The sequence below is a fragment of the Xiphophorus maculatus genome, chromosome 14, assembly GCF_002775205.1.
Source record: "Xiphophorus maculatus strain JP 163 A chromosome 14, X_maculatus-5.0-male, whole genome shotgun sequence".
Classification (NCBI taxonomy): Eukaryota; Metazoa; Chordata; class Actinopteri; order Cyprinodontiformes; family Poeciliidae; genus Xiphophorus; species Xiphophorus maculatus.
In genome coordinates, this window is record NC_036456.1 from 21,069,561 (window position 1) to 21,093,201 (window position 23,641).

Below are 23,641 nucleotides of genomic sequence, written 5' to 3' on the forward strand. Positions count from 1 at the left end.
TAAATGAGTCAAAGAGCCTCGTCTGTCATCCTGTCTGCAGGTCTGAGGCTTTTTGTTAGCATGTTTTCTATCATTCTTATAACCTGATAGGAAACCTGGTCCAACCTGGCAACCCACATTAATAAAATGGTGAAATAATATTGACCACAAAACACTGTATTTATAAAGATATCAACATTTTTTCTACACAATCTTAGCAAACGTTTTTAATGTTGAAATAATAATAAACTGTTTCTCTTCCCAATATTAATGAATGAATTAGTAATTTATTTGTGACTGTTATTCTCTTTTCAGTCTCTGAGTTTCAACATTTATCACTTCATGTTCAGGATTATCTGGCAACTGATTCCATCCTTAAGATGAAAATAAAGTTCTGACTGAAAAATAAAAGTTTACAAGAATCCATAGAAATCTGTTTTCTGAATCATTCAGCTGCTCATCTCTTCAGGATTCTGGATTATAATCTGGACATCTACACATCCTGTTTTGGAGCCTTTGACTAGGACAAGCTGCTTTAGTCCAGATGTTCCAGATGCTGAGCCTCTTTCTGACCCAGTTTGTTTCTGTCAGCTGAGTTGTAATAACAGCTCTCCGCCAGTAGGTGGCAGCAGGAGGATGTTTGACTACCAGCTGATGGAGTCACGTGACTCTGCTGCTCTTCAGGTGAATAATCCTCAGAAAATCTGTGCAGCTTCAGCATCACAGTCACTAAATACATAATTATAGACATAAATCACACAGAAAAACTAGAAAAAGAAAAGAAGAAGACTTGAGATTCATGACACAATGAAGAGCTTTCTTCCTGTTTGGTTCTCCTGACCGAGGAACAGCAGAAAGTTACAAGTTAAACTCAGTAAACCAACTGTAGGTGAGAAGCTGATCTCCAACAGAGGAAGTGTGATGCTGTGGGCCTGGTGTCACATCACTTCCTCATTCCCAGTGAAACCACAGAGAGGGAGACGCTGCTGGGCAGATCAGCAAACTGAATGAATATCTGAACCAGTAAACTCTGAAGCACTTTGAAAGAAAACCGTCGGCCCATTTCCAGAAAGATTTTAGTTTTTATGAGTTCAGCTCCATGTTTAAATCTCAGAACAAAGAAAATGTTTATTTACAGAGCAGGAATCTGATTGATTTAATATTTACTGTCAGACACACAGATGAAACCTCCTCTGTCTGAGAACGGGTCGGCTCCCCGAGTCACCCGGGTCATAAACCCGATTATAAACCCGGTCCTGATCCCGTCCTGATCCCGTCCTGAACCCGGTCATAAACCCGGTCCTGATCCTGATTCTGAACCCGGTTCTGAACCCGGTCCTGATCCCGTCCTGAACCCGGTCCTGACCCCGGTCATAAACCCGGTCCTGATCCCGGTCCTGAACCCGGGTCATAAACCCTGTCCTGATCCCGATTCTGAACCCGGTCCTGATCAACTTTTAACATACAGACTTTGTTTTTTAGATCCTTGTTCTTATCTTCTTTTAGTTTAATTTAATTGATGAATTGTATTTATTAAAAGAAAATAAAACTTTGTGTATAAATGTACAATGTCATGTTTTAAATGTCACAAAGTAACAATAAAATATTTCAAAAGGAAAAAAATCTAAATCTACATGTTTTCATAATTTCAATTATCTGGTTAAAGGAAGCAGAGCTGCTGTAGATCTGAGACACAGAGACAGACAGACAGACAGACAGACAGGCAGGCAGACAGACAGACAGACAGGCAGACAGACAGACAGGCAGACAGACAGGCAGGCAGGCAGACAGACAGACAGACAGACAGACAGACAGACAGACAGATTCTTTCACTCTGATTTTATTAAAATTCAACAGGTTTTTCCTCTGAAGGTAAAAACAGAAGAGAAATGAAACAGTTTGATTTGGGAACAAATTCTTCACATTTATCTGCAGAAACCAAAAGATAAAAATTTGACAAATAAAATGTTTTCAGGACAATAAAAACACAGAAACCTTCATTTTGGTGGGCCCCATTAGTGACAGGCAGCATTAACATGTGGGACCCATCTGGGTCAGAGACATTATGGGTGATGGGGCCCATACAGGACCCATACGGCGTCATAAGGTGGCAGCTCATGTTTGATCCAGGATGACTTTGGGGGAAAAGGGACCCATGTGGGTTCTCCATGTGTTGCTGCTTTTATCAACAAACTGGACCCAGGTGTTGGGTTTGTTCTGTTCTGTCAACCCACCTGGTCCCATATGAGCCCTGTCCATACTGGACCCGTCCAGCCTGACCGAACCCCGATGGGCCCCACAAACACATGCTGGCTGGAAACCAGCTTCATCCAACTGGGCCAGCGATTCATCAGCCTTCAGCCTCCTGACCAGCCAGAGACAAACTGCTTCATCAGAGCAGCAGTTTGATCATAAATATTATAAATATTATAGATATTATTAATATTATAAATATTATAAATATCATAAATATAACAAATATCATAAATATTATAAATATTATAGATATTATAAATATCATAAATATTATAAATATTATAAATATCATAAATATTATAGATATTATAAATATCATAAATATTATAAATATCATAAATATAACAAATATCATAAATATGATAAATATCATAAATATCATAAATATTATAAATGTCATAAATATTATAAATGTCATAAATGTCATAAATATTATAAACATTATAAATATTATAAATATCATAAATATTATAAATATCATAAATATCATAAATATTATAAATGTCATAAATATTATAAATGTCATAAATGTCATAAATATTATAAACATTATAAATATTATAAATATCATAAATATTATAAACATTATAAATATCATAAATATAAATATTATAAATATCATAAATATTATAAATATTATAAATATTATAAATATCATAAATATTATAAATATAATAAATATAAATATTCTGATCTTCATTCTGCAGAGAAACACTGAGACTGACTCCGTTTGACCTTTGACCCCTGGTCTCAGTGGAGCTCTGGACGGTTTGGGATCTGTTAGCTGATCTGGTTTCCATATTTATGTTCACAGTAAAACAGTAAAAGTAACTTCATGTTCAGCTGCAGGTTCCGTTGTAATGAAAACTCAGTTCAGTCCGATTGGACCCAGAGAGTAAATAACAGAATCAGAACAACGAGTCCGGCTGCAGGGAGACGTCTGACGGATCCATCATTCCTGTTCCATCCTGGGTCCCTGCAGGACAGAACCAGGAATTAGTCTGATCCAAATGAAGATGGTCATCATCTGATCTGAGATCCAGAACCAGGAAGGTGCTGGTTCTGATCCAGTGTGACCCTCACCTGGAGGAGGCGCAGTAGAAACCTGCAGGTTGACGATGTTGATGAGTTTGAACCCGACACTCGTACGTCCCGCTGTCCTCAGTCTTCATGTTGCCCAGAACCAAAGACACGTCTCCATCCTTCATCTGCCAGTCCAGGAGACTCACTCGGTTCTGATAGGGTGCATGCCGGACCACTGACTGTTCCTGACCGGGTCGGACAAACAGAACATCTGAGTCCAGATCAGTTCGGCTCCATATCACAGCCTCTATGATGGAGACATCAGCAGCTGGACAGGGCAGAGTGACTCTGTCTCCAGAACCAGCTGAGAGGTTCTGCTGACCTGACGGAGCAGAGAGGTCAAAGGTGAGACCAGGCCTTCTGACACTACAATGACCATCTTAGATCCTGTGTGACCTGGAACAGGAAGTGCTTTTATTTTGATATTTCCAGCAGAAAGAGTCCATTAGTGCTAATGTTGGACTTCATTAATATTTAAACTGTTATTGGGTCGAACTGGTTACTGGACCCAGTTGGCTGGGTGTGTGTGTGTGTGTGTGTGTGTGTGTGGGTGCGTGTGTGTGTGTGTGTGTGTGTGTGTGTGTGTGTGTGCGTGTGTGTGTGTGTGTGTGTGTGTGCGTGTGTGTGTGTGTGTGTGTGTGGTTGATTTCAACTGTGGGAACGACAGTGATGAAGGAAACATCTTCAGGTTCCTTCAGGTCTAGAAGATCTAAAACATCTGATAGTTTTAAACTGTGTGGGAAAAACGAGGAATATAGAAAAAACTGGAGCTGATCTTAGTGGATAACAAACCAATGGACAACAGCAGAGCGCTGTCTGTGTGTTAGCATAGCGCTGTCTGTGTGTTAGCATAGCGCTGTCTGTGTGTTAGCATAGCGCTGTCTGTGTGTTAGCATAGCGCTGTCTGTGTGTTAGCATAGCGCTGTCTGTGTGTTAGCAGAGCTCTGTCTGTGTGTTAGCATAGCTCTGTCTGTGTGTTAGCATAGCGCTGTCTGTGTGTTAGCATAGCGCTGTCTGTGTGTTAGCATAGCGCTGTCTGTGTGTTATGCTAGCGGTAACAATTGTTGCCATGCTCACATTCACTCTTATTATTAAAAATGGAAGAAGAGAAAGAGGCCCAATCTGAAGGCATTAAATCAGGAAGTAAAATTTCTTTGGTGTATATATTTTTATAACAACTGAATTTAACAGTTACTTTATGTTAGAGAAATTGTATATATCATTAACAAACATTTGCTGTTTTATACTTCATATTACTTTTATTGTTTCCATAAACATTAATGATGTTGTGTTTGAATTTCTTTAATTCTGTTTCTGAGTATATTTCAAGGAGACCACTGAAAGGAGAAGTGACCTTCTTCTCCTTTCAGTGGAGAAGGAGGTCACTGCGGTTCTGACCGGTTGCAACAGATAAACACTCAGCTGGAACTTCCTGTCCTCCTCCTTAGATGCAAGGCTGATGTGAAGAAGTGTGAAGTGAAGATGGTACAACTTGTTCTAATCAAACTGCTGCTCAGTAGAAGGACATCCTGACCTTTTGTGTTTATAATAAGATCGTTTATAGCGACATCCTGACCTTTCATGTGAGATAGGTTATAACGTAGTGGTGCTGATTAGCCATACTGTTTATGAAACCATAAACCACGTTGCAGCTGCATATGTTTTGTTTTTTTCCTTTTTGCTCCTTCAGAGCTGCAACATGCATGTAATAGAGAAGTCTGTTAAAATACAAAGAGAGGGCTCAACAGGACGTACTTCAGAGAGGGTAGAGATTGTAACTGGAACACGTCTCTGTCCGTTCTCCTCGCGAGTAAAAAGAATCTAACTCTCTCTTGTCTTTCCTGTGTTTGTATTTTGATGTTCTAGTGATTTAAACCTGACACTTTATTGTTCTATTAAATGGTGCTATGTCTCTGGAAAATACATAACACTGCCCTTTTTAAGATAAGATAAGATAAGATAAATCTTTATTGTCATTGTCACAAGGACAACGAAATTCAAAGGGTGCCATTTTAACCAAAACCTAATTCACATTTTACTTCTCAACCTAAACTTTAAACCAAAACAAGGAGGTTCACTGTGTCAGAGCAAGTTTGGTTAACATGAGGTCCAGCAGTATTTAGAAAGAAGAATTAGGCCACAGATGGTACTGAAGAGGAAACTAAAACACACACACACACACACGTTTGCGCAGCTGTCTTTGCGGGGACTTTCCATTGACTTCCATTAATTTCTACAGCCGAAACCTTAACCTTACCTTTACCCTAACCATTACATACCTAACCCTAACTCTAACCAAAACTCAATTCACACGTTAGTCCTAAATCTAACCCCTGACCCAAAAACAGCGTTTCCCCTTGTGGGGCCCAGGCTTCGGTCCCCACAAGGGGCAGTGTGTCCCCACAACGCAGTATATGTCAGGAAAAGGTATTAGAAACAAACACACACACGCCCCCCAACCCCCACAGACACTCACACACTCTGCTTGTTTTCTGAAAGTTTCCACTGAAGCCTTTTTCACTCTGTGGTTTATTGGTTGTTTGTACAGATCAGAGATGAGCAAACAGGAAAACATTTCTAATCTATCGGCTCTGAAGCCACAGAAACCAGAACGATCAACGACGTAGAAACAGCCGAGACCAAATGAAAACTTTAATAGTTCACTGCAGAACGAACTATGTGAAAGAAACATTTGATTAAACATCCAGACAGAAACGATGTTAAAGTCAGATGATGTTGGGCCAAAGCAATAAAACAACTAAATGTGAAATAAAGAGGTGAAGCAGCAGCTGGAGGTCAGAGGTCAGACTGGTGGACTACCTCAGTGAAGAGTAGATGATGTTGGTATCTGGTCGAACATCTGGAAGAAAATAAACTCTGGTTAAAATAAAACTAAAAACAGATTTATGAAAACTTTAAAATCATTTATCAAATGTACATGGAAAAATTAATTGTTCCTCTTATTAAAACACAATTGAACTGTTAGTAACTATATTCTGAAGATTCAGTTTAACCAGCCATGTCTCCATCCTAGTCCTGCCTGAACTGTAAAATCTAAAGATCATTTAAAAATAACCTGTTTGATGACATGAAGCCGACCAAATGATCTCAAACATCCAGTTATAATATTTAATTCCACTGAACAAGGAAGAGCAGAATAAAGTCAGTGACATCAGCCTGGAAAGATTGAAAACCCATTTGTAAGGCCAGAACTGTTCTCCACATGGAACCACAGGGACCAGTGGAGAACCTTCCCAGAGAGACGGGAAGTCCAGAACAACCAGCACTGAGAGAGAGAGATGGACTCTGGCCTCAGAAAGCCCATCAGCGACTCCACACTCAGCTCCACACTCAGCCTCCCCCCCAGCAGGCCCAGTGCATCCTGCCCTGGAACCACATGGAGACAAGATGCCCTGTGTGACACCACCCTACCCCACCTTACAAACACAACAGAACAGACGCCACCAAACTACAGAACGAGTTTCCCGACCCAAGACCAGGATGGCACCCAGGGCAGACGGCCCCCACATCGCCTCTTCTACCGTACAACACGCTGCCAGTGCACCAAACCGACCAAAACGTCAGTGGCCCCACATCCAGAAAGGGCTGGAGCCCCTTCAGTACACACTGCAACCAGCAGCACCAACATGCAGGCAACCAGAGCAGGGCATGCAGAGCCCGGCCCAACCACCGGCCCAACACCAGCAACCCGACTCAACCCATCCATGAAACACACACAGCACACTGCATTGATGAGCGTCCCACCAAGATGACTAGCAACCTCCTCCGCCTCAGTAAAGCCATCAACAGAGAACAGGAGTCTGGAAACCCCCAGGTCTTCCTCTTCCTGCTCTGATATGGTGTTGATGTGAGTTGTTATAAGTAGCAACTAAAACAGAGATGGGCAAGTTGATCATATTATCTGCATCCATTGATGAGAGCTTCTTCTGTCCTCATGTTCAGGCTTCAGAGCTAACTAGACTCTGAGTTTAGTTACCAAGTTCAGATCTGCTGTTGTGAAACCAGAAACCCAGAGGATCACAGAGCTGGTTCGGTTCTACTGAGTTTGTTCCTCAATCAGAGCCTTGATGTCCTCAGTGCTTTCTGACCAAAGCCTTCCTATGACCAGCTAGGCTAACTTAGCAACGGTTAGCAAAACTCAACTACTATAAAACTGAAACCATGAGTGAAAGGTCTGCTCCAAAGAATCATTCAGGAAGGTGTGCAATGTTTGATTCAGTAGGGGGCGCTATACTGTGTTAGTAACACATGAAGATTATCAATATGGTTGAATTTAGTGCATTAGCTGCCATTAAATATCATGTTGGTGCAGCAATCTAGTGTTAGTGGAAGTAAAAGCTAATGTTTAGTTAGCAATGCCCAACTTTGGACTAAGGGAACCTCAGTGGGGTCAGAGGTCACTAGATCACGTCAAGATCTTTTCTGGAAGAGCAAAGTCTCAAGAACCTCTGAGGTAGCATTTTACCTCTGAGCATTAATGTTTACTGAATGCTAATATCTCATAATTATAAAACTATAGAATCGAAATATTAATATAAAGTCTAGCCATATTTCTCATTATCTTGTTAATCCAAACTTTATAGATTATTTCAGACATTAATCAGCAGCAGTTCTACCTCTGGTTCTGTTGGTTCTGATGTTGATTTCTCCATAACTGATCCTGTCTGTTCTCACGTCTGAGTAGATGGCAGATGAAGGACTCTCTGTAAATATATAAATATGAAATGAGGTCAATATACTGCAGCGCTGCTGTCAGATAAATGCTTTAATATCATTCATGCAGACATTAACTCTTTGTTTTGTCTGTTCTGAACTTAAATAACTGTAAAACTAGCAGGTGGGAAACACTGAGACCACACAGTCTCACAGCTAAATCAATCCAAGTCGACACGTTGCACCACAGATCAAAGAGACGCTCTGTAAACTTCGACTCAGTGACATGCAGGTCTGCAGACCACCCTGCAGAAACCACCAACACCTCCAGAGGAAAAGCAGGGCAGCTTTCACACGCAGAGACACCATTAACTGGAACAAAGGGTGAAGCACAAACACACCGAGAGGAATCAGAGCGTTACAGATCCTCTGATTATCAATAACTCTATTCATATACTGCCTGCATCTTACTGGGGTAAATGATGATAGACATAAAAGTTATTTGAAGAAGGCAGTTAAATGTGTTTTCTCTAATTTTAACAGTTAAACTGAGCTGCTGTTTGAAAGATAAGCAGCATAAGATTATTAAAATCTACATCTACAGGTACAATCAGACTATTTTTACTCCTCCAGGCCTGTAGGTGGCGCTAAACATGGAGTAAGGGACAGGCAGTCAGTCCTTCATCAAGCTGATCTGCATGACCAGAACAAAGTTTCATCTGAACAAATCAACTGTTTGCTGAATATGAGGACAAAATAAACTTCAGTTCAGACGGAGTGAAGAGAGTGGCAGTAATCAGGTAGAGTGAAGCACGGTGGTGGCAGAGTCATGATGCGTGTTGTTGGCTGTGAACTAGTTCACTGAGGGAACCATGAAGCAGAGAATGATGTTCAGAAACTGAACCACATGGCAGTGTGGTCCAGCAACCCTGCTGAACAACAACAGTTTTGTTGCTATTCAACATAACAACCATAAACATCTCAGTGATGATCGATGCTAACGATGATCGATGCTAACGATGATCGATGCTAACGATGATCGATGCTAACGATGATCGATGCTAACGATGATCGATGCTAACGATGATCGATGCTAACGGCTCTGAGGGAAACTGAACTGGTGAAGCTCCTCTTCACATCTAAACTCCATCAATCATCTGCAGCCTTTCATTTCTCACAGCGAAGGTGGAGAAATGAAACGTCTCCATCATCCACCAGCTCATGATGTCACCATGGAGGAGATTCTAGACAACCAGCCAAACTCCATCAACTCTGAGTCCAACAGAGAAGAAGCAGCTTTAATGGAGGAAACACAAGATATTGATCGATATCGGTTCATGTTTAAGGATAGTGATGGTCCGGTCGACCCGGTTCTACTGGACCCAGAACTCCATCATCTGCTCCACCTCCAGCTGCTGTGGTTCTGAGTCAAACCAACCTGTTCCCCTCCTGGCCTGTGGGGGCGCTGCACCAAGAACCACTGAAGGAAACGACACAACGTTTTTCTTCATGTAATGTAATAACACTAGAGTGGCATGCAGGTGGAGGATTTCTCTTTAGTCTTTGGCTAAAATCCATGAGCCTTTTCTCCAGCTATCGCTAGGCTAGCATGTTAGTTTGGATTGTATTTACCCAGAATGCCCTGCGTTATAGTCCACTTCCTTCTTCTGGAGCGGTCTCCGGTCCGCTTGGTGTTCATATACTCACTTCAACCAAACCCAGAGCGAGGTTTTAGACGGTTTTAGAGTTTGATTTATTTGTAGATTACTTGTTCACACCTGACCAAAAGAACTGGAGGACGGATTAAAGCAGACTGAACAGAACCGGAGGGAACGGACTCAGAACTACTGAGGGAGATGGAGTCCTGGAGGAACTGATGCTGAAAGATGAACAGGATTTATTTCTCATTGTAGCCAAAATGACTGACCTAGATCCTCTGATGTATCTGGAACAGGTTGGTACGTTTCCCCCTCCAGACAATGAACCAACCTGCCACCATGTTTGACTGATAATTGATAAATAACTGAGATGAAATCCAATTCAAGAAATTAAACTAATTATATAAACACAGCACAACTTTTATCTTTTAAATAAATGTAACAAAATAAACTCATTCCATGCATTAATAAAACTGTTTAGCTTCTGGTTGAGCTTCTTTTATTAAATATTCATACGTTTCTGTGTAGTTTCAAAAGATATTTAAGTTCTTCCTCCTGTTTTTGGGTCCTGATGGGGCCCAGCTCATAATGTTCAGGTTTTGTTTGACAGGAAACGTTTTGATCAGAAACAGGAAGCTGGACGACCACAGAGCTGCTAGTCTGTTCAGCAGAACAACCACAGACTGCAGGCAGAGACGGTCCAACATGGCAGGCTGGTTCTGGTCCTACTGACAGTCACCATGGCAACGGATCACCTGATTCATTCCTACTGACAGTCACCATGGCAACAGATCACCTGATTCGTTCCTACTGACAATCACCATGGCAACAGATCACCTGATTCATTCCTACTGACAGTCACCATGGCAACAGATCACCTGATTCATTCCTACTGACTGTCACCATGGCAACAGATCACCTGATTCATTCAGGGTCTGCAGATCTACCAGCAAACTGACTGAATAAAACAGCAACATGGAGGAAGTTATAAGATCAGGATTAATAAGGATCAACATGAAGACGAATGTTTCATTTGGATGTTTTCAAACATCATCATCATCATCATCATCATCCTCATCATCATCATCCTCACCTTTGGGTCTCTGCTGATGAAGCTGAGTTATCTGGACGTCGCTGTATGTGACGTCGTCTCCTTTATCAGCTGGAAGAAACAGAGATTACCCACAATTCACTGCTTCAGGAGGCAGTTCAGTTTTATGAGGAAATAGTTTTGTGCTGAAATATCTGACTTCATTTTATTTATTAAAAAAAATCAGTAGTGCAGGTTAAACATTCACACCACTATAGAGAAACCTGCTTTTATAAATCAAGATGTTTGTATTTCACCTTTTGTTTTGTGACGACGTCTCTTCACCAGTAGAACCAGTAACACCAGTAAAAACACAACACATGAGGAACCAAGAGACAACAAGATGGAATGAAGAGAAGAGGAGCCAGGAGGAGGAGAGGATGGAGAGGAAGAGGTGGAGGTGGAGGTGGTGGGATTCTCTGAAAAGATATATTCATAAAGCTGCAGTCTAATTAGTAAATAATGAAACTTTATAAATTAAAGTCAGTAATGAAAGTGATGAAGATCAACAGTTCTGACCTTTGACAGAGATCCTGCTGGATGGAGACTCTCCATGACGGCTGATGTTACATTTATAGAGGCCTTCATCAGATTTCTTCACTGAGTTGAGAATCTTGTTGCCAGTAGTTTCATCACCAATGAAGGAGCCATCTTTATAGAAAGCAGCTGGGAGGTTGTGGGTTGAATTCTCTGCTCTGCAGCTCAGAGTGACGTCATCTCCCTCCATCACAGGGAGGACAGGACTCTGCAGGATCACTGATCCACCTCAACACAGAGACAAACTACAGCATTTCATCCATTTCCACACAGCTTCAGCAACACTAACTCCACAGTCTGATCTTACCAGAGACAGAGAGCTGGATGCTGCTGCTGCTGCTGGAGGATCCAGACATGGACTCACACCAGTACAGACCAGTTTCATGTTTGTAGAGGCTGCTGATGTTGCAGGTAGAACCATTTAATTTCCCCCATCCATCTCCACATCGCTTCCTGCTCTCTAAGGTCGTGTTTCTCCTCACAGTCCATCCATCAGGTCTGTTTTCATCCTCACAGATCAGAGTCACTGGTTCTCCTTCAAAGAACTGAGATCTGCTGGGACTCACAGTCAGATGAACTGGGAGGACTGGAAATAAACATATTGATTCAGAATAAAAACTTTTCTTTACAAAGAATTAAAATGTCTCCATGAACAGCAAATGTATTTCTTCTGTTTTCTAATCTTTCTCTAAGGAAACCCTCAGCAGACTTTATCATTTCCTACTTGGAGATAATAATAAGTATAAACTTTACTAACCTCGGTTTATTCTGCAGCCCAACAGGAAACTCAGACCTACAGAAAACAGACATTAAACTGGTTTTATTCCACATCCAGAGCTGTGACATAGAACTGATATCTGTGATCTAGAAGCAGACCTTCATCTATCAAACATTCCAGCTTTAATCATTTTCTAATCTCTTCAGGTCTTTAGTTCACATATTAGGATTATTTTTAATCTTGTAATTCAAAGTAAATTGTAAACCTGCTGATCTCAGTTCAGTCTAACTTGTTTCTCCTTCATCCTACACCATCATCATCATCATCATCAATAATCAGACAGTATCAATACTTAAATCAGCAGATATGAACTTACAGAGCAGCAGACTCTGCTGTGTTTCCTTCATGGTTTCTCTCCTTCATTTGACGTTTTTCGTGTCTGACTGGAGACTCAGAGTAAAGAGAGACCGCCCTCTTCCTTAACGCAGCTCTGCTGCTCTCTCTCTTCATGATGCATTGCTGATAGTTATTGGTCTATCATCAGTCGCCATGGCAACAGATCACCTGTTGCAATCAAAGTGATCATAATTGTCTTGTTCACAAAAATCCCAAACAAATTCAATTAAATATATTCCATATTAAACTCCTGAGGCCTGAACAGTGGTGCAGATGGTAGAGCTGTTGCCTTGCAGCAAGAAGGTTCTGGGTTCGATTCCCAGGGTCTTTCTGCATGGAGTCTGCATGTTCTCCCTGTGCATGCTGGGTTCTCTCCGGTTCTCTGGTTTCTTCCCACAGTCCAGAAACATGTTAAGTAAATTGGTCTCTCTAAATTCTCCCTAGGTGTGAGTGTGTGTGTGTGTGTTTATGGTTGTGTGTCCTGTCTGTCTCTGTGTTGCCCTGCGACACACTGGTGACCCGTCCAGGGTGGAGACAGGCAGCAGCTCCTGTTAGAAAATGGATGGATGGTTAAAATCCCTTTTCTGTGTTGTTTCCATGTTACAGTCCAATCAGTTGTGGGTCTCATTTCTAAAGGTTCATCACTTCCTACACAAAGGTTGTGATAAAAACCACCATGATGGAGAACATGTGAACATGTGAACATGTGGCTCCTTCCATCATCTCTGTCTCCTAGACACTGAGGTTTAGACCTGAGCAGGTTGCATCAAGATTCCTCTCAGATATTTAATTTCTCTCTACAGCTAAGTTTAATTGTAGACCCACTTTATAATAATCATTCAGAAAAACAGTCTTATTAATGCTTCCATCGATGAACCATAGCTATAGATGTGGACATTTCTAATAAAAAAGATCTATAAACAAGATGACTTAAAGTCTCCACAACATTTGGTCAAAGTTTTCTCACCATCACATTTCCTTCCTGTTATGGGACCAGAGATAGAAACATTAAAGGTGACACAGTTTCAGGATGAGACTGACTGCAGTAAACCGTCTCACTCAGCCGAAGCACTAATGGATGGATTACTGCTGCTGGACACTAATGGACAATAAGAGTCAAAGCATTCAGCCTGATCTACTGAAACACTGCAGTGATAAACTCTCAGTGTCTCCTGACCCCAAACCCTCAGAGTGCAGAGGACATAAAAACATTTAGGATAACAGAAAATGTACATCAATAACTGATGTATTATTGTTGCCTCCACTTATCAACAAACAACCTAAAATAACTAAAGTTTTGCTTAGTTGTACATAAAACACCTACAATTAAAATGTCACTTTAGTGCAGCGCTTCTCAATTCCAGTCCTCAGGCCTCCCTGCTCTGCATGTTTTAGATGTGCCTCTATTCCAGAGCAGCTGATTCAAATGATTGCATGACCATCAAGTGCTGCAGAAACCTGTTGATCACCCACATATTCAACCCAGGTGTGTAGCAGAAGGGAAACACCTAAAACATGCAGGGCAGGGAGGCCTGAGGACCGGAACTGAGAAACACTGAGTTAGTGTCATGAAATGCAATGAGAGGAGGTGAGGCTGACACAGGGGACCAGGCTGACGTGAATAAAGATGATTTAATGATGAAAATGTCAACAATCCAGACAGCAGAGATGAACAGAGACAACGGCTCACACTGGGAGTAACTGGACTCGACTTGAAGACAACAGACAGACTGGTACAACAAGGACCCGACAGAGACACAGAGACAAAGGTGAAATTAAACACACAGAGGGCGATCAGGGAACGAGACACAGCTGGGAACAATCAAGGGTCAACAGGACAACATGGAGACAGAAACCCAAAATAAACACAGAAAAACTCTAATCAACACAGAGAAAACCAAATCCTTACAATTTGTGTGTTTCAGTCCAGAAGTCATTGTACAAAACTATTTTATAATAATCAAGTCATGATTTATGACTGCAGGTTTATCTGTCAGCAAGAGAAAATCAACTCATTTTTGACAGATGAAACCTCCATCCACAGCAGCAATAATCTGATGTAAGTCATGTCCACAGATTAAAGCAAGGGCGTTTTGGTGGGACCTTACAACTTACTGACCCCCCCCTTCCTCCCCCCCACACCAACCATTTTTGACCAGTGGGGGGGGGTTCACCACATTGGCTTAATAACCCCCTCCCCCCAACCATAACCATAACCAGATCACACATCTTGTGTATACAACCAGATACAGTCATACTCAGCATGATCAGTTCAAGAACACTTTACTTTTTCCTTTTCAAAATTCAGCAAACATTACAAGTAAGATCAAAAGAAATATCCTCTGGATCTACTGATTATACAACAAACACAATTGCAGGTAAGAACAAAAAATGACTTCTTGCACTTCAGGAAAAAGATCCAATTGTTGAGATATTATGCATTTAAGAGGAAAAAAGATTCATAAAATAACAAATAAATCAATAATAAAATAAAATAATATATTGCATTAACAAAAAAAAATAAACATGAATAAAATTCTCTGTATTATTGCAATGTTTGTTGCATGCTCATGTGTGTCTGTCTTTATCAACTGGCAAAAAGTGTTATTTAAATGCACCAAACACATGCCTCAGTCTGTCATTTACAGACACAAACTGCTGCCCAATTTGCTTGATATCAATGAGGTCCAGTGCTGTTTGATGCACATGGCATACACTGATGTTGTTAAGGCGCTGCTGGGTCATTGTCGACCTCAGCCAGTTTTTCAGCCTTTTCAAAGCACTGAAGCTTCTTTCAGCTTCCGCTGAGGCCACAGGGATCACCAATAACAGCCTAACAAATGATTGAATAGGCCACGAACTTCCCTGGGCATCCCTCTCAGTATCTCTGCTGCTTCTGCACTTGATTTTAGTGGATGTTTGTTAAAGAACATGGAAAGTTGAATCCCCAGATTCTCCCTGTTAATCTCTGGGTACTCCCCAATAGTGTCATTAACCTTACCGGTGAGGAGCACATCCTCAACCTGTTTGAATTTCTCCAGATCAGGTTGGTTGAATCTGTCTTTGAACTGCATATCAAAACAGTCCAAGACCTTGAAAAACTCAATCCTGTAGAATTCCTCTGCTGTCTTTGGCTGATGATGACTAGCCTGACCAGTATATCTCCTGGGGGGTTTCCTTTGGTGAGGAATTTCAATGGCTTCAATCCCCAAAGTATCCACCATCTGCACTGACTTCTCAAACAATTCTGCAAACTTTGCATCAGTCCTTTTCTCCTGAATAGCTGAGCTTACATATTGAACTGCAGTCTGCATGCCGGCAATGGTTTGGGAACGATTCTGCAGGGATTTGTTCAAACACTCAAGCTCTCCGAGCACCTCTGTGGCTATATTGAGGCCTAAAATGGTCTTCCCTTTTTGGAATCGCTCCAATAGACCATTTGCCCTAGTGCTTGTGTCGGAACCGAGTGAGGCCATTTCCTCCAGACTGTTTAGGATAGCCTCATATTCATTGAGGACTACCTGCACAGCTTGCCCACGGACAGTCCATCTTGTGGGACAGAGTGGTTTAACTGTCCTGGTGGGCCCCTCTGGAACAGTATGCTGTGCCAGAATGCCTTTAAATTTGCCAGATTGTTTGCTCAGTGTTCCAAGTTCATGGACCCACTGAAGTGCGTCACACAGTAAGGGTGAAGAATTGCATGCACATTGGGTAATTAAGTTGACACAATGTGCGCCACAATGTACATACAATACCAGAGGCTGCTCCTTTTTGAGCACTGCCTGGGCGCCAGAAAAACGGCCTGCCATATTTGCTGCCCCGTCATACGTCTGTCCTCGCATACCTGAGATAGGCAGGTTCAGTCTGAGAAGCATGTCCAGAGCTAGTTTTGCCATCTGTTCACCAGTTGTAGATGGTGTATCATACAAGCCGATAAATGCTTCCACTGGCACCAGGTCTTGATCAACATACCTCAGGCATATAGAGACCTGCTCTTTGCCCTGGATGTCATGGGTTCCATCCATAATGATAGAAAAATGGACAATAGGGAGGGACCTAATCATTGCAGCAATTCCTCTCACAATTGTGTGGCCAAACAAAGTCAAGTATTCATTTTGGCACTGGGGACTTACATAATCATGGCAGCGAGTCAGCCAGGAAGTTAGCACTGGGTCATTCTTTGCCTTTAACTTCACAAGGTGGAACAAGTTACCCTCATTTGAAGCATGCCCTCTCATTGCAATTCCCTGCCTAGCCAGATACCTCACACACTCCATAATTTCCACAAGACAGTGCCTGGCATCCTGCTGTGTTTTGGCTAAAGCACTGGCCAGCTGTGTATGGACTGGAGTTTGCTCCATTGCATTCACAGTGACGGCATGATGGTGTGCCCTCGAATTTTGATGGTGAGTAAAGCTCTCAGAAGCATTTTTCCAATTGCCAAAACCATTTAGGCAAAATGCAGGATCATGTTTCTTTTCTAAGGAGGTCATTTTGATGCTAAAGGCTTTGACACACTCAAAACAAAGAACTTTTTGCATGGTGGGGCTATAATGCAGCCATGGGAAGAGGCTAAACCATTTGGCCTGGAACAGCAACCTTTTATTGGGCAGCTGCTGTGCTGCAATGAATTTTACATCAGGCTGGTATAGCGCACTCCCCATGTCCAGGGAACTGCTGCCTTGACTTCCCTGGTCACTGGCACTCACACTGACTGCCTCCTATAGAGCAAACAAAGCGTAACCTGGTTTGTATTCACACTAGCTTAACTTAATTTAAGACTAACACTTCAAATGCCATATTTACTGAGATAATTTCACAGTATATTACATATCTGAGAACTAACACCTGAAGCTCCAGCCACCTCTCCATCGTTCTGCTCTGCTGTCTGAGCATCCTATGTGAAAAAGTATTACATAATTAACAGACCTATTCTACCTCACATTCAGTGCTGACCTTACTAAACACCGGACTTTACAACAAATGCGTTGCGTGATAGATATCTAACTTATGGGTCCCCTCACTGTACTTACAGCCGAGGTAGCGAAATAACTTCTAATGTCTGTCGTCCTTTTCTTTTTTGGTGGCGACATGGAGACTCATAATAAATGTCAAACTCAGAAGGAGACGCGTTCACTGTCAGCACCATGGACCAAGCTTCCGTTCCGCGTGTGGCCAGCTGGCCGCCGCCTGTTGCAGCCAATCAAAGAACGAAGATCCACGTTCTGTGAGCCAATAGCGGGTCGTCATAGTTCATAACAGCGAATTTTAAAATGAATGCTACCACTGCGTAGTATATTGAAATATTAAACTAATCAGTGTAGATTTTCGTTTATTTATTTTGTTTTTGTTAAAAAATACATATGTTTTTTTTTTTTTAATTAATATGGCAAAAATTGGTCGGGACTATTTTATATCCCTTGAATATTGGTCGTGACATGTCACGACCGTCCATACCCAAACCTACGCCCATGGATTAAAGGCATTTATAGTAAATCTACAGATCAGCTGGAGGATCTGAGCTTTTCTTCCTGAAACAAGCAGATTGATTTTTATAGATCAGAAATAAAACAACAACAACAGCCAATAAGATTAATAAGATCAGACCAACTATCAGTCCGATGGATCCATCGCTGGTTCCTCCATTTTGTTCTCTGCAGAAAAAACAAACACAAATCAAGTCAATGAGCCGATTGGATCAGATTTAACATCCAGAACCAGGAAGCTGCTGGTTCTGATCCAGAAACAAATTCTCACCTGGACTAAGAACCTCCAGTCTGATGGTTCTGATGAGTTTAGTATCAAGGCCTCCTTCATTCTGGACTTGGCACTGATATAGTCCCGTATCGTTAGTCGTCAGGTTCTTCAGAACCAAAGACACGTCTCCATCCTTCATCTGTGGGTCCATCAGATCCACCCGGTTCTGATAAGACGGGTTCTGGTTCCCTACATCAAACCGACCGTCTCTGAACAGAAGAACGTACTCTGAGCCCAGATCGGTTCTGCTCCACTGAACGACGATAACAGATGAACTGGCAGCAGAACTACAGGGCAGAGTGATGGACTGTCCAGGTTCACCTCTGACCTCTACATGACCTGCAGGAGAGAAATCAGCAGAGGTCAGAGGTCAATGATATGTTCCATGTTTTTGACAGATGATTTGTGTTTTTTTTATTCCATACATATTTTCATTTGCTGCTGATACATAAACTCTCTACTGAGGGAGAATAAAATCTGTTTTTATTCTGTCCTAAGTTGAGTTCATGAGTTTTATATGTGATAGAGTTAAAATAATAACCTATATAAAAACTGATCAGTGTGTTTATGGAGGCCCTGCTGAAGGATGCAGGCAGCCGGCGCCAGCTTGTTCTAATCAGACGGCTGCTCAGCAGAAGGACGTCCTGTTCTAAATGTTTATAATAAGATAGTTTATAGAGTAATGCTGCTGATTAGCTTTATATAGTCATATTGTTCATAGTAAATGTTCTAGTTTATCTAATGAAACTGTGAATCACGTTGCAGCTGAATATGTTTATTTCCTCCCTTAGAGATGCAACATGCATTGTGGGTAGGGCATTCCCTGTTTCAATAAAAAGAGAGCAGGAAGAGATTGTAACTAGAATGCATCTCTGTCCGTTCTCCTCGTGAGTAAAAGAAACCAACTCTCTGTTGTCTTTTCCTGTGTGTGTTGCCACAAGGTTAATTTCGCTGATTTTACTCGTGTGTTTGAAGAGGAAAATAAGAATTTCCACAGCACTCCGTTGTAAAGATGTAAAACAAAAATTTATTCCACCGTTTTTTGCACCATCCTTTACAAGAGCAACCAAATTCCTAAAAACCTCCACAAAACAAAACTACGGTTGAAAAACCGTGTGGCTCTGTCCATTCTACTTGCAGCACCTTTTCCTCTCTCTGCTCTCCTCCCACCGTCGTTAAGGCTCCAGCGCGGCACACCTCATTTATATAAATTGCAAAATGGCCAATTAAGTTATAAAGCATAAAATTAAACACTTATTCACAATAAAACATTATGAAATTAGCTACATATAATATAATAATGATACCTAAACCTCAACAAATGTACTTTTTGAATTACTAATTAAACAAATAAGTTTTAACAGTAACTGAATATGCTGTTCATTAACTTGGCCTCCACACTGTGTATTTCAATGTTCTAGGTGTATAAACCTGACAATATCTTTCTGACCTGCTTCAGTCTTAAATTTGACCTTTGACCTTCGATCAGTGGACCTGCTGCTGACTGAAGCTCAGAGGAGATCAGGTTTGTCCAGAATTATGGAACAGCTGATTATTAATCTGAAAATTCATCTCTTGCTGTTTTTAAGTTTCACTAAAACACATTTTGCTCTCAGTGGTTTTTGACACAGTCTGAGTCAATTCATTGTTTCTGCTTTTATTTGAGTCCATTCATTCTTCATAGTGTGTTTTATTTCTGCTTTATTACTAATTATTATATTTTGTAATTACTTCTGTCATGGTTTGACTGGTTTTGGTTCTGTACAGATCTCTGGTTACCTAAATGTTTTAAGCCTCTAAATGAACTGAGTTGACTGAAGATGGAGGCTGTGATGTTCAGCCTGTGGAAAGATTTCATCTCCTTCCTGATTCCCTGTAGAAAGTTTAGAAATGAATTTTCCTCTGACTGGTCAGATCAGAGAAAAACTCAGTGGAGTCAGAAATGTTTCTGCTTCATTACCTCAGAATCTGTCTGTCACTGAGAGAATCGTTTGGACAAACTGCCTTTACCTGGAAAACACCAGCTTTGCTTCATCTGCAGATTAATGAGTCCAGGACAGAATCAGAGATTATTTTACAAAAGTTGATAAAAAGATTTAAATGTCTGAATTATCAGCATAAAACTGAATATGACACATTTAGACAAAGATTGATGATGTATTTTATAAATAGATGGGGATCTAACACAGAGTCCTGTGGCGCCCCCTTGTGGACAAAAACTGATAACACAAACCATCAGCTATAGAGCACTGAGTATGGCAAGCTGTTCTAGCATAAAATCAGTTTCAGCTGAATGAAACAGTTAATTAGATTAGTCACAATTAATCAGTTACTGAAATAATTTTCAACTAATTTACTTATTAATTATTAATTAGAGAATAAAAAACCATCCATCTGCAGAAATAACAACATATTAAGAGCATTAATTATTAGTTTTTTAGGCTTATTTTCATGAATAAATCACCATCAGTGAGTTTATCAATATGATTCACATAAGCAGATAATTTTATGGAGTCACTGGCTGCATAAGTCCTACAGTCACCATGTTATCTACAGTCAGAGATTATAATCTGCATGTGAGATTATAATCTGCATCTCATTTCTGAGCTTCTCCTTTATTCTATTCTCTGTGGTTCATCTGTTAAAATCTTCTGAATCCAGCAGATGATGTTGATATGAGTATTAATGCTGCAGAGCCTTTTGATCAATATAAGATTTTACATGCAGTTAAAAGCTCAAATCAATAAATAATAACCTGATAGCTGCTGGGCTGCTGCAAACTGACTGAATTCATCATGTTAGTAAAGCATCTGCTGCAGCTCTGCTGTGTTTCTATGCAGCTACAGGCTGCAGATCAGAGCAACGATCACTTTGGCCTCTCAGGGTCTGGGATTGTATCTGAAACTGTCCAAAAGTTTAGAATGAAAATCATTAATTAAAAGACTCTTAAATTATTGAGCAGAAACTGCTGTTCAAATCTACATGATCTAATGACTCTGGCTGTGAAACCACCAGGTCCAGGTCTGACGGGATTCATCTTTGCCAGGGCGACTGTGACCTTTGCCCTCAGACAGGTAGAGGTCACAGTCACCTTGGCTGTAAGTTTCCTCTTCCTGACGGTTCCTCAGATAGTTTCTGGCTCTAAAGCAGCTGTTGGGACACGTTGAATGAATTCCTGTGTGAACAAACGTCCTCAGTAAATGAAAGGTAAACAGCAAACGGCTGTTTAAGGTTATTCATTATCTCCATGAGACACTGAGCTGGTTAATCTAGAACAGTGGTTCTTAACCTTTTTTAAGGTACCGAACCCATCAGTTTCATATGCGCATTCACCGAACCTTTCTTTAGTGATGAATAAAAATATATTTTTTTCCAAATTCAAGACATACAGTACAGACCAAAGATTTGGACACACCTTTTAATTCAATGAGTTTCCTTTATTTTCATGACTATTGACATTGTAGATTCACACTGAAGGCATCAAAACTATGAATAACATGTGGAAATATGCACTAAACAAAAAAGTGTAAAACAAGTGAAAATAGCCCTTATATTCTAGTTTCTTCAAAGTAGCAACCTTTTGCTGTGATTACTGCTTTGCACACACTCTGCATTTTCTTGATGAGCTTCAACAGGTAGTCACCTGAAATGGTTTTCACTTCATAGGTCAACCTGCCCTGTCAGGTTAATAAGTGGGATTTATTGCCTTATAAATAGTCATGAAAATAAAGAAAACCCATTGAATTAGAAGGTGTCCAAACTTTTGGTCTGTACTGTATGTATATGTTTTTTTGCTGGTGCACAAATGAGCCGTACATGAACATCATCTTTGCTGAAAGAACAAAACCATGAACTCACAGCAGGTTACAGTGTTACTTTATTCTGGCCCCCAGAAATATTTCGGCCCCATAAAAGAATTTCAGCCCCCAAAATATTTTTTTTATTATTCTACTAATTAAAAATAAATTTGGATTTTTTTCAAAGAATTAAATTTTTTTAATAACTTAATTTTTTTATTTTAAATTTAATTAGTTTTTTGTCGTTTTGAATCCACAAAATACTTTTTTGGGGCCAGAATAAAGTTTTGCACAAATTACATGTAAATCAGTGAGACTCCTGCTGCTGTTTTTGGGAGACCAGTTCAGAGAGGCGTGGCTTCAGAGAGGCGTGGCTTCAGAGAGGCGTGGCTTCACCTTGGCAGGTGCATCTTCAGAGCAAAGTCTGTTCATTTTCTGCTTTTTTGCTCGACATATTTAGTATGGATTAAAATATTAAGAAAGAAACCAGAGACGTACAACTACGACAGCCGCTGACACTGCGTGCTCTAAATTCCCCGCAGCCCTGATTGGCCGAGCAACGTAACATGATCCTCTGCAGCAAGTGATGGCCAAGCGGGGCGGGTCATCACGACTTTATACAGGTGTGTGTTTACCTCCTCGGCAGAGGCTCCGCCGAACCCCAGGTTAAGAACCACTGTGCTAGAACCAGAATGTTTAACTGGTGGCTCTGGTCAGAGCTGAGCAGGAGGAATATGTTACAAAGGAATAGGATTCCTGATCATCTTTTGATCTGGATTACCAGATCAGAGAATCGTTAGTTAGAATGAAGGCGGATTAAAAACTCACCTTCAGCAGAGACAGAGCTGATCCACAGAGTCCAGAGCAACGAGACCATTAATGAAACCATTTCTATCATCTGGAAACGCTGTTAGCCGTAAAGCTACTTTGGAGAGAAACGCGGAAGTCAAGATGCTGCTGGGACTGACGCAACGTGACGTCATGATGACGGGACTAATGGCTCCTTGAAGGAAACACAACCATCAGGTTCATTCACTACAAAGAACCGATCAAAGAATCAATTTTTACTATTTGAATTATATTATTCCTAATGTTTTATATTAATGTAGAAAAACTTGTTTTTATGAGTAAAATTCACTAAAAAGTCAAATCATCTGTCTAACGTAAAATTAATATTTATTCAATTATATGAAATATAGTACAGAGCCCAAAGGAAACTTATACATCGTAACTAGATTTATAATATTTCTGTATTTTGGTACCAAATGAATCCAGAGGATAAAATTTCACATTTTGGTCCATTTCTGGGCAGCAAAGTCTCCATATTGTTTGAAAAGATAATAATGTCTCTAGTTAATAAACTATGTTACCAAAAGTTTTGGCTCACCTGCCTGGACTCACATATGAGCTTCATGAAATCCATTCCTGACCCATAAGGTTCAATCTGATGTTGGTCCACCGCCTGCAGCTAGAACTCCTCTTCCTCATGTTGGAAGAGGAAGAGTTCAGGTCCAAACTGTTCCCACAGTTGGAATCGTCCAGAATGTCTTTGTATTTTATTGTATATTATATTATTATATATTGTATTATGTCATATCTTCAGCCTGATGTAACGGATATTATACTATACTATATATATATATATATATATATATATATATATATATATATATATATATATATATATATACTATAT

At 40.6% G+C, this 23,641-nt stretch overlaps 1 protein-coding gene across 8 annotated transcripts in view; it reads right to left on the reverse strand.

The window, feature by feature from the left end:
- Positions 1 to 2,905: 2,905 nt before the first annotated feature.
- The window catches only part of LOC111610953 (high affinity immunoglobulin gamma Fc receptor I-like), a 32,625-nt gene continuing 11,889 nt past the window's right edge, over positions 2,906 to 23,641 (reverse strand). The window contains exons 1-14 of one of the 8 annotated variants that reach the window (XM_023346184.1): positions 23,333 to 23,445; positions 22,774 to 22,948; positions 18,149 to 18,487; positions 18,003 to 18,045; positions 12,372 to 12,559; positions 12,035 to 12,070; positions 11,585 to 11,863; positions 11,260 to 11,505; positions 10,998 to 11,159; positions 10,744 to 10,812; positions 7,956 to 8,042; positions 6,139 to 6,178; positions 3,319 to 3,640; positions 2,906 to 3,211 (exon numbers count right to left, since the gene is read on the reverse strand). In XM_023346184.1, the coding sequence (XP_023201952.1) occupies positions 3,580 to 3,640; positions 6,139 to 6,178; positions 7,956 to 8,042; positions 10,744 to 10,812; positions 10,998 to 11,159; positions 11,260 to 11,505; positions 11,585 to 11,863; positions 12,035 to 12,070; positions 12,372 to 12,402 (1,011 nt within the window). In that variant the 5' untranslated portion in view covers positions 12,403 to 12,559; positions 18,003 to 18,045; positions 18,149 to 18,487; positions 22,774 to 22,948; positions 23,333 to 23,445 and the 3' untranslated portion in view covers positions 2,906 to 3,211; positions 3,319 to 3,579. Of the gene's footprint in view, positions 3,212 to 3,318; positions 3,715 to 6,138; positions 6,179 to 7,955; positions 8,043 to 10,743; positions 10,813 to 10,997; positions 11,160 to 11,259; positions 11,506 to 11,584; positions 11,864 to 12,034; positions 12,071 to 12,371; positions 12,560 to 18,002; positions 18,046 to 18,148; positions 18,488 to 22,773; positions 22,970 to 23,332; positions 23,446 to 23,641 lie in introns of those variants that run through there. The other 7 variants (XM_023346188.1, XM_023346185.1, XM_023346191.1 and 4 more) reach the window with 7 other exon arrangements.